The sequence below is a fragment of the Taudactylus pleione genome, unplaced genomic scaffold (assembly GCF_031769625.1).
Source record: "Taudactylus pleione unplaced genomic scaffold, aTauple2 ptg001289l, whole genome shotgun sequence".
In the NCBI taxonomy this organism is placed as follows: domain Eukaryota; kingdom Metazoa; phylum Chordata; class Amphibia; order Anura; family Myobatrachidae; genus Taudactylus; species Taudactylus pleione.
Window position 1 is genome coordinate 599,575 of NW_028285689.1, and position 16,232 is coordinate 615,806.

At 44.5% G+C, this 16,232-nt stretch overlaps 1 protein-coding gene across 1 annotated transcript in view; it reads left to right on the forward strand.

Moving 5' to 3' along the window:
* Positions 1 to 16,232, forward strand: part of LOC148443366 (diamine oxidase [copper-containing]-like) — a 60,156-nt gene that overhangs the window by 43,342 nt on the left and 582 nt on the right. The window contains exons 2-4 of the mRNA XM_088462930.1: positions 12,436 to 13,995; positions 14,308 to 14,596; positions 15,979 to 16,111. Coding sequence (XP_088319056.1) covers positions 12,436 to 13,995; positions 14,308 to 14,596; positions 15,979 to 16,111 — 1,982 coding nt within the window. The remainder of the gene's footprint in view (positions 1 to 12,435; positions 13,996 to 14,307; positions 14,597 to 15,978; positions 16,112 to 16,232) is intronic.

The following is a 16,232-nucleotide window of genomic DNA, read 5'->3' on the forward strand; positions in this document are numbered from 1 at the left end:
ATATATTATCATCTAAGCATTCACATACAATTACATGTATCTGCCGATTTGTACTGATCTCTGTGTGTGAGCAGCTCAGCATACAGTATGTATAATTGTGTGTCTGTGTGTGAGCGGCTCAGCATACAGTATGTGTAATTGTGTGTCTGTGTGTGCACGGCTCAGCATACAGTATGTGTAATTGTGTGTCTGTGTGTGTGAGCAGCTCAGCATACAGTATGTGTAATTGTGTGTCTGTGTGTGTGTGTCTCAGCATACAGTATGTATAATTGTGTGTCTGTGTGTGAGCGGCTCAGCATACAGTATGTGTAATTGTGTGTGTGTGTGTGAGTGTCTCAGCATACAGTATGTATAATTGTGTGTCTGTGTGTGAGTGTCTCAGCGTACAGTATGTGTAATTGTGTGTCGGTGTGTGCATGGCTCAGCATACAGTATGTGTAATTGTGTGTGTGTGTTTGAGCAGCTCAGCATACAGTATGTGTAATTGTGTGTCTGTGTGTGTGCATGGCTCAGCATACAGTATGTGTAATTGTGTGTGTGTGTGTGAGCAGCTCAGCATACAGTATGTGTAATTGTGTGTGTGTGTGTGTGTGAGCGGCTCAGCATACAGTATGTGTAATTGTGTGTGTGTGTGAGTGTCTCAGCATACAGTATGTGTAATTGTGTGTCTGTGTGTGTGTGTCTCAGCATACAGTATGTGTAATTGTGTGTGTGTGTGTGTGAGCAGCTCAGCATACAGTATGTGTAATTGTGTGTCTGTGTGTGAGCGGCTCAGCATACAGTATGTGTAATTGTGTGTCTGTGTGTGAGCAGCTCAGCATACAGTATGTGTAATTGTGTGTGTGTGTGTGTGAGCAGCTCAGCATACAGTATGTATAATTGTGTGTGTGTGTGTGTGTGAGCGGCTCAGCATACAGTATGTGCAATTGTGTGTCTGTGTGTGAGCGGCTCAGCATACAGTATGTGTAATTGTGTCTGTGTGTGTGTGTCTCAGCATACAGTATGTGTAATTGTGTGTCTGTGTGTGCATGGCTCAGCATACAGTATGTGTAATTGTGTGTGTGTGTGTGAGCGGCTCAGCATACAGTATGTGTAATTGTGTGTGTGTGTGTGTGAGCAGCTCAGCATACAGTATGTGTAATTGTGTGTGTGTGTGTGTGAGCGGCTCAGCATACAGTATGTGTAATTGTGTGTGTGTGTGAGTGTCTCAGCGTACAGTATGTGTAATTGTGTGTCTGTGTGTGCATGGCTCAGCATACAGTATGTGTAATTGTGTGTGTGTGTGTGAGCAGCTCAGCATACAGTATGTGTAATTGTGTGTGTGTGTGTGAGTGTCTCAGCATACAGTATGTGTAATTGTGTGTCTGTGTGTGCATGGCTCAGCATACAGTATGTGTAATTGTGTGTGTGTGTGAGCGGCTCAGCGTACAGTATGTGTAATTGTGTGTCTGTGTGTGAGCAGCTCAGCATACAGTATGTGTAATTGTGTGTGTGTGTGTGAGCGGCTCAGCATACAGTATGTGTAATTGTGTGTCTGTGTATGTGTGTGAGCGGCTCAGCATACAGTATGTGTAATTGTGTGTCTGTGTATGTGTGTGAGCGGCTCAGCATACAGTATGTGTAATTGTGTGTCTGTGTGTGTGAGTGTCTCAGCATACAGTATGTGTAATTGTGTGTCTGTGTGTGAGCAGCTCAGCATACAGTATGTGTAATTGTGTGTCTGTGTGTGTGAGCGGCTCAGCATACAGTATGTGTAATTGTGTGTCTGTGTGTGTGTGTGAGCGGCTCAGCATACAGTATGTGTAATTGTGTGTCTGTGTGTGAGCAGCTCAGCATACAGTATGTGTAATTGTGTGTCTGTGTGTGTGAGCGGCTCAGCATACAGTATGTGTAATTGTGTGTCTGTGTGTGTGTGTGAGCGGCTCAGCATACAGTATGTGTAATTGTGTGTCTGTGTGTGAGCGGCTCAGCATACAGTATGTGTAATTGTGTGTCTGTATGTGAGTGTCTCAGCATACAGTATGTGTAATTGTGTGTCTGTGTGTGTGTGTGAGCGGCTCAGCATACAGTATGTGTAATTGTGTGTCTGTGTGTGAGCAGCTCAGCATACAGTATGTGTAATTGTGTGTCTGTGTGTGTGAGCGGCTCAGCATACAGTATGTGTAATTGTGTGTCTGTGTGTGTGAGTGGCTCAACATACAGTATGTGTAATTGTGTGTCTGTGTGTGAGCGGCTCAGCATACAGTATGTGTAATTGTGTGTCTGTGTGTGAGTGTCTCAGCATACAGTATGTGTAATTGTGTGTCTGTGTGTGCATGGCTCAGCATACAGTATGTGTAATTGTGTGTCTGTGTGTGTGTGTGTGAGCGGCTCAGCATACAGTATGTGTAATTGTGTGTCTGTGTGTGTGTGTGTGAGCGGCTCAGCATACAGTATGTGTAATTGTGTGTCTGTGTGTGTGTGTGAGCGGCTCAGCATACAGTATGTGTAATTGTGTGTCTGTGTGTGTGTGTGTGAGCGGCTCAGCATACAGTATGTGTAATTGTGTGTCTGTGTGTGTGAGCGGCTCAGCATACAGTATGTGTAATTGTGTGTCTGTGTATGTGTGTGAGCGGCTCAGCATACAGTATGTGTAATTGTGTGTCTGTGTGTGTGAGTGTCTCAGCATACAGTATGTGTAATTGTGTGTCTGTGTGTGAGCAGCTCAGCATACAGTATGTGTAATTGTGTGTCTGTGTGTGTGAGCGGCTCAGCATACAGTATGTGTAATTGTGTGTCTGTGTGTGTGTGTGAGCGGCTCAGCATACAGTATGTGTAATTGTGTGTCTGTGTGTGAGCAGCTCAGCATACAGTATGTGTAATTGTGTGTCTGTGTGTGTGAGCGGCTCAGCATACAGTATGTGTAATTGTGTGTCTGTGTGTGTGTGTGAGCGGCTCAGCATACAGTATGTGTAATTGTGTGTCTGTGTGTGAGCGGCTCAGCATACAGTATGTGTAATTGTGTGTCTGTATGTGAGTGTCTCAGCATACAGTATGTGTAATTGTGTGTCTGTGTGTGTGTGTGAGCGGCTCAGCATACAGTATGTGTAATTGTGTGTCTGTGTGTGAGCAGCTCAGCATACAGTATGTGTAATTGTGTGTCTGTGTGTGAGCAGCTCAGCATACAGTATGTGTAATTGTGTGTCTGTGTGTGTGAGCGGCTCAGCATACAGTATGTGTAATTGTGTGTCTGTGTGTGTGAGTGGCTCAACATACAGTATGTGTAATTGTGTGTCTGTGTGTGAGCGGCTCAGCATACAGTATGTGTAATTGTGTGTCTGTGTGTGAGTGTCTCAGCATACAGTATGTGTAATTGTGTGTCTGTGTGTGCATGGCTCAGCATACAGTATGTGTAATTGTGTGTCTGTGTGTGTGTGTGTGAGCGGCTCAGCATACAGTATGTGTAATTGTGTGTCTGTGTGTGTGTGTGTGAGCGGCTCAGCATACAGTATGTGTAATTGTGTGTCTGTGTGTGTGTGTGAGCGGCTCAGCATACAGTATGTGTAATTGTGTGTCTGTGTGTCTGTGTGTGAGCAGCTCAGCATACAGTATGTGTAATTGTGTGTGTGTGTGTGAGCGGCTCAGCATACAGTATGTGTAATTGTGTGTCTGTGTATGTGTGTGAGCGGCTCAGCATACAGTATGTGTAATTGTGTGTCTGTGTATGTGTGTGAGCGGCTCAGCATACAGTATGTGTAATTGTGTGTCTGTGTGTGTGAGTGTCTCAGCATACAGTATGTGTAATTGTGTGTCTGTGTGTGAGCAGCTCAGCATACAGTATGTGTAATTGTGTGTCTGTGTGTGTGAGCGGCTCAGCATACAGTATGTGTAATTGTGTGTCTGTGTGTGTGTGTGAGCGGCTCAGCATACAGTATGTGTAATTGTGTGTCTGTGTGTGAGCAGCTCAGCATACAGTATGTGTAATTGTGTGTCTGTGTGTGTGAGCGGCTCAGCATACAGTATGTGTAATTGTGTGTCTGTGTGTGTGTGTGAGCGGCTCAGCATACAGTATGTGTAATTGTGTGTCTGTGTGTGAGCGGCTCAGCATACAGTATGTGTAATTGTGTGTCTGTATGTGAGTGTCTCAGCATACAGTATGTGTAATTGTGTGTCTGTGTGTGTGTGTGAGCGGCTCAGCATACAGTATGTGTAATTGTGTGTCTGTGTGTGAGCAGCTCAGCATACAGTATGTGTAATTGTGTGTCTGTGTGTGAGCAGCTCAGCATACAGTATGTGTAATTGTGTGTCTGTGTGTGTGAGCGGCTCAGCATACAGTATGTGTAATTGTGTGTCTGTGTGTGTGAGTGGCTCAACATACAGTATGTGTAATTGTGTGTCTGTGTGTGAGCGGCTCAGCATACAGTATGTGTAATTGTGTGTCTGTGTGTGAGTGTCTCAGCATACAGTATGTGTAATTGTGTGTCTGTGTGTGCATGGCTCAGCATACAGTATGTGTAATTGTGTGTCTGTGTGTGTGTGTGTGAGCGGCTCAGCATACAGTATGTGTAATTGTGTGTCTGTGTGTGTGTGTGTGAGCGGCTCAGCATACAGTATGTGTAATTGTGTGTCTGTGTGTGTGTGTGAGCGGCTCAGCATACAGTATGTGTAATTGTGTGTCTGTGTGTGTGTGTGTGAGCGGCTCAGCATACAGTATGTGTAATTGTGTGTCTGTGTGTGTGAGCGGCTCAGCATACAGTATGTGTAATTGTGTGTCTGTGTATGTGTGTGAGCGGCTCAGCATACAGTATGTGTAATTGTGTGTCTGTGTGTGTGAGTGTCTCAGCATACAGTATGTGTAATTGTGTGTCTGTGTGTGAGCAGCTCAGCATACAGTATGTGTAATTGTGTGTCTGTGTGTGTGAGCGGCTCAGCATACAGTATGTGTAATTGTGTGTCTGTGTGTGTGTGTGAGCGGCTCAGCATACAGTATGTGTAATTGTGTGTCTGTGTGTGAGCAGCTCAGCATACAGTATGTGTAATTGTGTGTCTGTGTGTGTGAGCGGCTCAGCATACAGTATGTGTAATTGTGTGTCTGTGTGTGTGTGTGAGCGGCTCAGCATACAGTATGTGTAATTGTGTGTCTGTGTGTGAGCGGCTCAGCATACAGTATGTGTAATTGTGTGTCTGTATGTGAGTGTCTCAGCATACAGTATGTGTAATTGTGTGTCTGTGTGTGTGTGTGAGCGGCTCAGCATACAGTATGTGTAATTGTGTGTCTGTGTGTGAGCAGCTCAGCATACAGTATGTGTAATTGTGTGTCTGTGTGTGAGCAGCTCAGCATACAGTATGTGTAATTGTGTGTCTGTGTGTGTGAGCGGCTCAGCATACAGTATGTGTAATTGTGTGTCTGTGTGTGTGAGTGGCTCAACATACAGTATGTGTAATTGTGTGTCTGTGTGTGAGCGGCTCAGCATACAGTATGTGTAATTGTGTGTCTGTGTGTGAGTGTCTCAGCATACAGTATGTGTAATTGTGTGTCTGTGTGTGCATGGCTCAGCATACAGTATGTGTAATTGTGTGTCTGTGTGTGTGTGTGTGAGCGGCTCAGCATACAGTATGTGTAATTGTGTGTCTGTGTGTGTGTGTGTGAGCGGCTCAGCATACAGTATGTGTAATTGTGTGTCTGTGTGTGTGTGTGAGCGGCTCAGCATACAGTATGTGTAATTGTGTGTCTGTGTGTGTGTGTGTGAGCGGCTCAGCATACAGTATGTGTAATTGTGTGTCTGTGTGTGTGAGCGGCTCAGCATACAGTATGTGTAATTGTGTGTCTGTGTGTGTGTGTGTGAGCGGCTCAGCATACAGTATGTATAATTGTGTGTCTGTATGTGAGTGTCTCAGCATACAGTATGTGTAATTGTGTGTCTGTGTGTGAGCGGCTCAGCATACAGTTTGTGTAATTGTGTGTGTGTGTCTCAGCATACAGTATGTATAATTGTGTGTCTGTGTGTGTGTGAGCGGCTCAGCATACAGTATGTGTAATTGTGTGTCTGTGTGTGTGTGAGCGGCTCAGCATACAGTATGTGTAATTGTGTGTCTGTGTGTGTGTACGGCTCAGCGTACAGTATGCGTAATTGTGTGTCTGTGTGTGCACGGCTCAGCATACAGTATGTGTAATTGTGTGTGTGTGTGTGTGAGCGGCTCAGCATACAGTATGTGTAATTGTGTGTCTGTGTGTGTGAGCGGCTCAGCATACAGTATGTGTAATTGTGTGTCTGTGTGTGTGTGTGAGCGGCTCAGCATACAGTATGTGTAATTGTGTGGCTGTGTGTGTGAGCGGCTCAGCATACAGTATGTGTAATTGTGTGTCTGTATGTGAGTGTCTCAGCATACAGTATGTGTAATTGTGTGTCTGTGTGTGTGTGTGAGCGGCTCAGCATACAGTATGTGTAATTGTGTGTGTGTGTGAGCGGCTCAGCATACAGTATGTGTAATTGTGTGTCTGTGTGTGAGCGGCTCAGCATACAGTATGTGTAATTGTGTGTCTGTGTGTGAGTGTCTCAGCATACAGTATGTGTAATTGTGTGTCTGTGTGTGCATGGCTCAGCATACAGTATGTGTAATTTTGTGTCTGTGTGTGTGTGTGTGAGCGGCTCAGCATAAAGTATGTGTAATTGTGTGTCTGTGTGTGTGTGTGTGAGCGGCTCAGCATACAGTATGTGTAATTGTTTGTCTGTTTGTGTGAGCGGCTCAGCATACAGTATGTGTAATTGTGTGTCTGTGTGTGTGTGTGTGAGCGGCTCAGCATACAGTATGTGTAATTGTGTGTCTGTGTGTGTGTGTGAGCGGCTCAGCATACAGTATGTGTAATTGTGTGTGTGTGTGTGTGAGCGGCTCAGCATACAGTATGTATAATTGTGTGTCTGTGTGTGTGTGTGTGAGCGGCTCAGCATACAGTATGTGTAATTGTGTGTCTGTGTGTGTGTGTGAGCGGCTCAGCATACAGTATGTGTAATTGTGTGTCTGTGTGTGTGTGTGAGCGGCTCAGCATACAGTATGTGTAATTGTGTGTGTGTGTGTGTGAGCGGCTCAGCGTACAGTATGTGTAATTGTGTGTCTGTGTGTGAGCGGCTCAGCATACAGTATGTGTAATTGTGTGTGTGTGTGTGTGAGCGGCTCAGCATACAGTATGTATAATTGTGTGTCTGTGTGTGTGTGTGTGAGCGGCTCAGCATACAGTATGTGTAATTGTGTGTCTGTGTGTGTGTGTGAGCGGCTCAGCATACAGTATGTGTAATTGTGTGTCTGTGTGTGTGTGAGCGGCTCAGCATACAGTATGTGTAATTGTGTGTCTGTGTGTGTGTGTGTGAGCGGCTCAGCATACAGTATGTGTAATTGTGTGTCTGTGTGTGTGAGCGGCTCAGCATACAGTATGTGTAATTGTGTGTCTGTGTGTGTGTGTGTGAGCGGCTCAGCATACAGTATGTATAATTGTGTGTCTGTATGTGAGTGTCTCAGCATACAGTATGTATAATTGTGTGTCTGTGTGTGTGTGAGCGGCTCAGCATACAGTATGTGTAATTGTGTGTCTGTGTGTGTGTGAGCGGCTCAGCATACAGTATGTGTAATTGTGTGTCTGTGTGTGTGTACGGCTCAGCGTACAGTATGCGTAATTGTGTGTCTGTGTGTGCACGGCTCAGCATACAGTATGTGTAATTGTGTGTGTGTGTGTGTGCACGGCTCAGCATACAGTATGTGTAATTGTGTGTCTGTGTGTGTGAGCGGCTCAGCATACAGTATGTGTAATTGTGTATCTGTGTGTGTGTGTGTCTCAGCATACAGTATGTGTAATTGTGTGTCTGTGTGTGTGAGCGGCTCAGCATACAGTATGTGTAATTGTGTGTCTGTGTGTGTGTGTGTGAGCGGCTCAGCATACAGTATGTGTAATTGTGTGGCTGTGTGTGTGAGCGGCTCAGCATACAGTATGTGTAATTGTGTGTCTGTATGTGAGTGTCTCAGCATACAGTATGTGTAATTGTGTGTCTGTGTGTGTGTGTGAGCGGCTCAGCATACAGTATGTGTAATTGTGTGTCTGTGTGTGAGCAGCTCAGCATACAGTATGTGTAATTGTGTGTCTGTGTGTGAGCGGCTCAGCATACAGTATGTGTAATTGTGTGTCTGTGTGTGTGAGCGGCTCAGCATACAGTATGTGTAATTGTGTGTCTGTGTGTGTGAGTGGCTCAACATACAGTATGTGTAATTGTGTGTCTGTGTGTGAGCGGCTCAGCATACAGTATGTGTAATTGTGTGTCTGTGTGTGAGTGTCTCAGCATACAGTATGTGTAATTGTGTGTCTGTGTGTGAGCGGCTCAGCATACAGTATGTGTAATTGTGTGTCTGTGTGTGAGTGTCTCAGCATACAGTATGTGTAATTGTGTGTCTGTGTGTGCATGGCTCAGCATACAGTATGTGTAATTGTGTGTCTGTGTGTGTGTGTGTGAGCGGCTCAGCATAAAGTATGTGTAATTGTGTGTCTGTGTGTGTGAGCGGCTCAGCATACAGTATGTGTAATTGTGTGTCTGTGTGTGTGTGTGAGTGGCTCAACATACAGTATGTGTAATTGTGTGTCTGTGTGTGAGCGGCTCAGCATACAGTATGTGTAATTGTGTGTCTGTGTGTGAGTGTCTCAGCATACAGTATGTGTAATTGTGTGTCTGTGTGTGTGTGTGTGAGCGGCTCAGCATACAGTATGTGTAATTGTTTGTCTGTTTGTGTGAGCGGCTCAGCATACAGTATGTGTAATTGTGTGTCTGTGTGTGTGTGTGTGAGCGGCTCAGCATACAGTATGTATAATTGTGTGTCTGTATGTGAGTGTCTCAGCTTACAGTATGTGTAATTGTGTGTCTGTGTGTGAGCGGCTCAGCATACAGTTTGTGTAATTGTGTGTGTGTGTCTCAGCATACAGTATGTATAATTGTGTGTCTGTGTGTGTGTGAGCGGCTCAGCATACAGTATGTGTAATTGTGTGTCTGTGTGTGTGTGAGCGGCTCAGCATACAGTATGTGTAATTGTGTGTCTGTGTGTGTGTACGGCTCAGCGTACAGTATGCGTAATTGTGTGTCTGTGTGTGCACGGCTCAGCATACAGTATGTGTAATTGTGTGTGTGTGTGTGTGCACGGCTCAGCATACAGTATGTGTAATTGTGTGTCTGTGTGTGAGCAGCTCAGCATACAGTATGTGTAATTGTGTGTCTGTGTGTGTGAGCGGCTCAGCATACAGTATGTGTAATTGTGTATCTGTGTGTGTGTGTGTCTCAGCATACAGTATGTGTAATTGTGTGTCTGTGTGTGAGTGTCTCAGCAAACAGTATGTGTAATTGTGTGTCTGTGTGTGTGTGAGCAGCTCAGCATACAGTATGTGTAATTGTGTGTGTGTGTGTGTGTGTGAGCGGCTCAGCATACAGTATGTGTAATTGTGTGTTTGTGTGTGCATGGCTCAGCATACAGTATATGTAATTGTGTGTGTGTGTGTGTGAGCGGCTCAGCATACAGTATGTGTAATTGTGTGTCTGTGTGTGAGCAGCTCAGCATACAGTATGTGTAATTGTGTGTCTGTGTGTGTGTGAGCGGCTCAGCATACAGTATGTGTAATTGTGTGTCTGTGTGTGAGTGGCTCAGCATACAGTATGTGTAATTGTGTGTGTGTGTGTGTGAGCGGCTCAGCATACAGTATGTGTAATTGTGTGTCTGTGTGTGAGCAGCTCAGCATACAGTATGTGTAATTGTGTGTCTGTGTGTGTGTGAGCGGCTCAGCATACAGTATGTGTAATTGTGTGTCTGTGTGTGAGTGTCTCAGCATACAGTATGTGTAATTGTGTGTCTGTGTGTGTGCACGGCTCAGCATACAGTATGTGTAATTGTGTGTCTGTGTGTGTGAGCGGCTCAGCATACAGTATGTGTAATTGTGTGTCTGTGTGTGTGAGCGGCTCAGCATACAGTTTGTGTAATTGTGTGTGTGTGTGAGCGTCTCAGCATACAGTATGTATAATTGTGTGTCTGTGTGTGAGCGGCTCAGCATACAGTATGTGTAATTGTGTGTCTGTGTGTGTGTACGGCTCAGCGTACAGTATGTGTAATTGTGTGTCTGTGTGTGCATGGCTCAGCTTACAGTATGTGTAATTGTGTGTCTGTGTGTGTGTACGGCTCAGCATACAGTATGTGTAATTGTGTGTCTGTGTGTGTGTACGGCTCAACATACAGTATGTGTAATTGTGTGTCTGTGTGTGCATGGCTCAGCTTACAGTATGTGTAATTGTGTGTGTGTGTGTGTGTGCACGGCTCAGCATACAGTATATGTAATTGTGTGTGTGTGTGTGTGTGTGAGCGGCTCAGCATACAGTATGTGTAATTGTGTATCTGTGTGTGTGAGCGGCTCAGCATACAGTATGTGTAATTGTGTGTCTGTGTGTGCACGGCTCAGCATACAGTATGTGTAATTGTGTGTCTGTGTGTGAGTATCTCAGCATACAGTATATGTAATTGTGTGTTTGTGTGTGTGTGAACGGCTCAGCATACAGTATGTGTAATTGTGTGTCTGTGTGTGAGTGGCTCAGCATACAGTATGTGTAATTGTGTATCTGTGTGTGAGCGGCTCAGCATACAGTATGTGTAATTGTGTGTCTGTGTGTGAGCAGCTCAGCATACAGTATGTGTAATTGTGTGTCTGTGTGTGAGCGGCTCAGCATACAGTATGTGTAATTGTGTGTCTGTGTGTGAGCGGCTCAGCGTACAGTATGTGTAATAGTGTGTCTGTGTGTGAGCGCGGTTCATGTCTTTGTTGGCGCAATACTGGACCACTCGGTACCAGGCCTGGGTGTGTAGTCACAAGGGTTCAGATCCCTAGGTCAGGACAAATAAAGAAACAGGATAGTACAAGTTATACATTTTATATATATATGTATATAATTTAGGTTTGGTAGTTGGGTATAATGTAGTTGGGGTAGTTGGGTATAATTGAGTTGGGGTAGTTGGGTATAATTTAGTTGGGGTAGTTGTGTATAATTTAGTTGGGGTAGTTGTGTATAATTTAGTTGGGGTAGTTGGGTATAATTTAGTTGGGGTAGTTGGGTATAATTTAGGTGGGGTAGTGGGGTATAATTTAGGTGGGTTAGTTGAGTATAATTTAGTTGGGGTAGTTGTGTATAATTTAGTTGGGGTAGTTGTGTATAATTTAGTTGGGGTAGTTGGGTATAATTTAGTTGGGGTAGTTGTGTATAATTTAGTTGGGGTAGTTGGGTATAATTTAGTTGGGGTAATTGGGTATAATTTAGGTGGGGTAGTGGGGTATAATTTAGGTGGGTTAGTTGAGTATAATTTAGTTGGGGTAGATGGGTAAAATTTAGCTTGGGTAGTGGGGTATTATTTAGGTGGGGTAGTGGGGTATAATTTAGTTGGGGTAATTGGGTATAATTTAGGCAGGGTAGTTGGGTATAATTTAGTTGGGGTAGTTGGGTATAATTTAGGTGGTAGTTGGGTATAATTTAGGTGGGGTAGTCGGATATAATTTAGTTGGGGTAGTTGGGTATAATTTAGGTGGGGTAGTTGGGTATAATTTAGGTGGGGTAGTTGGGTATAATTTAGGTGGGGTAGTTGGGATATAAGTGTTGTCTATTTTTCTATATTGATAACGAGACTCCTTTCGGGCAACGAGCGGTTATTTGATTAGAGCTGGATGATTAATAAAAATGATAGAGGTCGATGAAAACCATGACAATTAAATAATGAAATGTGTTAAATGCAGTATTCCCACAATGTATATAGCAAATAAGAGTTTGAGTTTAATTAAATTAAAAACTAAAAAGTAATATAATACAAATAAAAAAACAATATAACAAAATGTAGTGAGATAATAAAACAATGACAAAATGAATTAGCTAATTATATAATTAAATAGAGAAGTGTCGTAGTGGTGGTCGCTGCACAAACGCGTTTCACCGATAGTAGTTAGTGGTTTCCTCTGTGGTTTCCTCTAGTAAGAAGAGTGAATGATTTGTTATTTTTTTAAATGTGGGGTCCTTAAATAAAATACAGTTGCCCTTTATAAGTCCAATGGAAATCTTCATCTTGCTGTGGTCCACATGTGGAAGACAAATACATGATGTGAATAGATGTCTGTGACTTCATACAATGTAGCAGTAACACTTCTGAATGATGTACTAACAGTGGGAGGGGTCAGTCAGGGATCAGCCAATCAAATGCACCTAGAGAAAACTGCTGATCATCATCCCCATCACTGTCCCTCGCGGAGGCGGTTTAGCAACCACTACTTTGTAAAGAAAAAAACGGTGATAAATATATTATTTTGAAAAACAATCTAAATGTAAAGAATTCAAAATAGTACTTTAAATTTTACAAAGTATATTTGTAGAATTTACAGCCAAATTATTCTCTTTTTTTCAGGATTCTCCCCATCTACCTTAATAATGAAGGCAAATCATATTCTCTGGATAACTTTCCATATGCTTGTACCTACCTTTGCTAATATACATGCAAGCTATAGAGGCCGTCACAAGGCATCCATTTTCTCTGACCTCACCCCCAGTGAGATGACGTCAGTACAAGCCTTTCTCATGGATCAGGAGAACCTCAAGTTGTCTCCCACAGATGACACATTTGGCAAAAACATCATATTCATGATAGAGCATAACATACCTAAAAAGGCTCAAGTGCTTAACTTTTTGGATAAAAATGGCCCAAAACCAGAACGAGAAGCCAAAGTTATTATCTACTTTGCAGATCAACCCAATCCCAATGTCACTGAATACATTGTAGGACCTCTACCACATCCATATTATTATAAGCCATTTTTAATGGGAAACAGGACAATAAGGTTTGAATCGAGGCCGACAACTAGAAGTGAATATGAAAATCTTCACCTGAAGCTATTGCAGGTCATGACTAAGGTTAACCATATCCTACTGGAGACATTTGGGTTTTCTTTCTTCAACTGCTCAAATCGCTGCTTTACCTACACCGATATTGGACCACGCGGCTTGAAGTCAGGAGAGCGTAGGACATGGTTAATGTTTTACCGATTTGTAGAAGGATACTTTCTCCACCCTATTGGTTTTGAGCTCCTGCTTAACCACCGCTCTCTCAACCCTGAGGATTGGAAGGTAGAGAAGATCTGGTACAATGGACAGTACTTTGACAGCATAGAAGACCTTGTTGGGAAGTATGAGAAGAATGAGTTGACCAAGGTACGTTTACCAGAGTTTAGCGAGAAAGACCCCTATTCAACCTTCATTCCACGTGGAGAGTTTAAGACGAGGACAGATATACATGGACCCAAAATATGTGAGCCCCAAGGCAAACGCTACAAAGTCCTGGGGAACTATGTGGAATATACGGGCTGGAACTTTGCTTACCGCTTTAGCTCCTCCACAAGCTTGCAGATCTATGACATACAATATAACAATGAGCGGGTAGCCTATGAGGTGAGCATCCAGGAAGCAATCGCTTTTTATAGTGGGGTTACTCCAGTTGCCATGCAGTCAAAAGCTATTGACTCCGGATGGGGCATGGGATCAGTTAATCATGAGTTGGCCAAAGGTATTGACTGTCCTGAAGTGGCCACTTACAAGGATATATACCATTTTTATAACACAGACCAGCCAGTCCACCACAAAAATGCTTTGTGTATCTTCGAGCTACCCACTGGCATGGCCTTGCGGCGACACTTCAACAGCGACTACAGTGGTGGCTACAACTTCTTTGCTGGAGTGGAGAATCATGTGCTGGTGGTGAGGACCACATCCACCGTCTACAACTATGACTACATCTGGGACTTTATCTTCTACCAGAATGGGGTCATAGAGGTGAAAGTCAGCGCTACTGGGTACATCCATGCCACCTTCTTCACCCCTGATGGGCTCCATTATGGCAGTAAGGTCTACAGCCACGTCTTGGGGAACCTACACACACACCTGGTACACTACAAAGTTGACCTAGACGTGGCAGGTGAGTTCCGCATTGCCACATACATTTCATCACTGGTAACTGTGGCGAGACGGTCTATCTGTGTCCAGCGCAGATACACAGGAGAACAACTGTAAGATTAATAACAACTGACGTGTAATAGAAGTAACAATTATTTGTGTTATTTGTGTTGTTATTTCAGCCTGCATAACTTTTATAACTATATTATAATTCATCTGATATAATAGATATTAATGCAATGGTAAAAATACAGTTTATAACCGGTTTGTCATGTAAATTAGAGTTATTGTACTTACTGTAATTTGCAATGATTTTTTTTATATTTACATTCAGGAACAGAAAACAGCTTTGAAACCATTTCCCTGAAATATGAGAACATCTCAAACCCTTGGAGTCCAGGTCACTTTATTGTCCAGTCCCGCATGGACCGGACCATAAGGACGAGTGAAAACCAGGCCTACTTCAGATTTGGGTCCCCCCTGCCCAGGTACTTGATGTTCCGAAACCCCAACAAAAAGAATAAATGGGGACATGAAAGGAGCTACAGAATTCAGTACAACTCTCACGCCCACAGCGTTCTGCCCCGGGGGTGGCAAGAGGAGAAAGGAATCTCATGGTCCAGGTAATTACAGCCGAATGAGCCATCACACCACCGGGAAGGGCTGGTAATATGATGTACAGTAGCAAACCCTTACGTCATACAAGCGTCACCTGTCCTTCAATCTATATACGAGATTAATCCTGTGCTCCAAGGCCTCAGACGCGCCTCAGATGCAAGTTCAAACGTCAACGATTTGCAGCAAATTCTGCATGTGCCACACCATGCATACGCTTCTTGATGGAGGCTCAGTTTGCGGTAGGGATGGACACTGGAAGCAGGTGGTTAGCAACCATCAATGTTTCTGATTCGACGGAAGTACTTTTTCCATGGTTTTCGCAATGGTTATACTATCGAATATTTGCTACTGTAGTTGCCATCGCATAGCATGATTTGATGTCGGATGCCTGGCAACCATTCGATGCCAGGCTTCCGATGTCCAGCCATAGTTTGCAGCTAGCCCCTTGTCTGTGAAATGGGCATTTCTGGGAATCAATTTTACTGCCACCTTGCGCTTGCACTTACTACATCAATTTCATGATATTAATGATAGTGGATACAGATGCAATAACTGTCCGACTGTACGGATACTCCGATTAGCGTAAGGTGGCGATTATGTCCGCCATGGACGTCTGCACTTGCTGCAGAATCGGGCTCAGTATCTCTACTCAGCCTTTAACCTCCTCGATGTCTTCCATCTGGGAGATCAGAGCAAACTTTGGGGGTCATTCAGACCCACTCGCAAGCGGCAGTACGCTCGCAAGTGGGTCGATGGTCCCCACTGCGCATGCGCACGACGGAGGGAGCTCCGTCGTGCGCATGCGCAAGACCCGGACTGCGACAGCCAAGCTGTCGCTCCGGGTCTCGCACCAAAGGGGGCGTGCTGTCGATGGTGACTGACAGCACGCCCCCTTTGGTGGGCATGCCGGGAGCGTGGCGGCCAGAGGGAGGCGTTCCCATGGGAACGCCTGCCGTCTGAAGCCGGCCCCACTGACATCACTAGAGATGTCAGTGGGAGTGATTTTGGCTCTGATAGAGCCAATATCACTCCAGGGCTTGTGGCTGGGAAACCCTACCGCAGGGTTTCCGTCGATGGTCGCGATGGTTAAGACCATCGCAACCATCTTTTTGGACGCTCGTATATGCTGTGGGTGGTCACCCACAGCTATACGAGCGTCCAGGAGGACGCTCCATTTTAATGGAGGAGGGCCCTGATTCAGAGCGAGCGGCTCTGAATCAGGGCCTTTGAATATCCGTAGAGAGTCCTCTGACATTTCTAACAATCGCATTCTTATCGCCTCCTAGTCTAGAACCTCTCAGCGCGGGGTGGCTGATGCCAGTCGCTCACTGCAGGTTAGTTGGTGAGAGCGAATAACTAATGTTTGGGTGTCCACCATTGCCCACAGGTACAGCCTGGCGGTGACGCGTCACAGAGACTCGGAGGTGACCAGCAGTAGCCTGTACAACCAGAATGACCCATGGGAGCCAGCGGTCAATTTTGAGAAGTTTATTCGAAACAATGAAGAGATTGTGAATCAGGTCAGCATGTTAATCATTACACTTTATAATAGTAGCCAATCTCATTAATCAGAGATTTCCAACACTTTGTCTACAGCTCAGTTTAGAATAAAGTGTGTCCTAAGCTTAATGATGGAGCCAG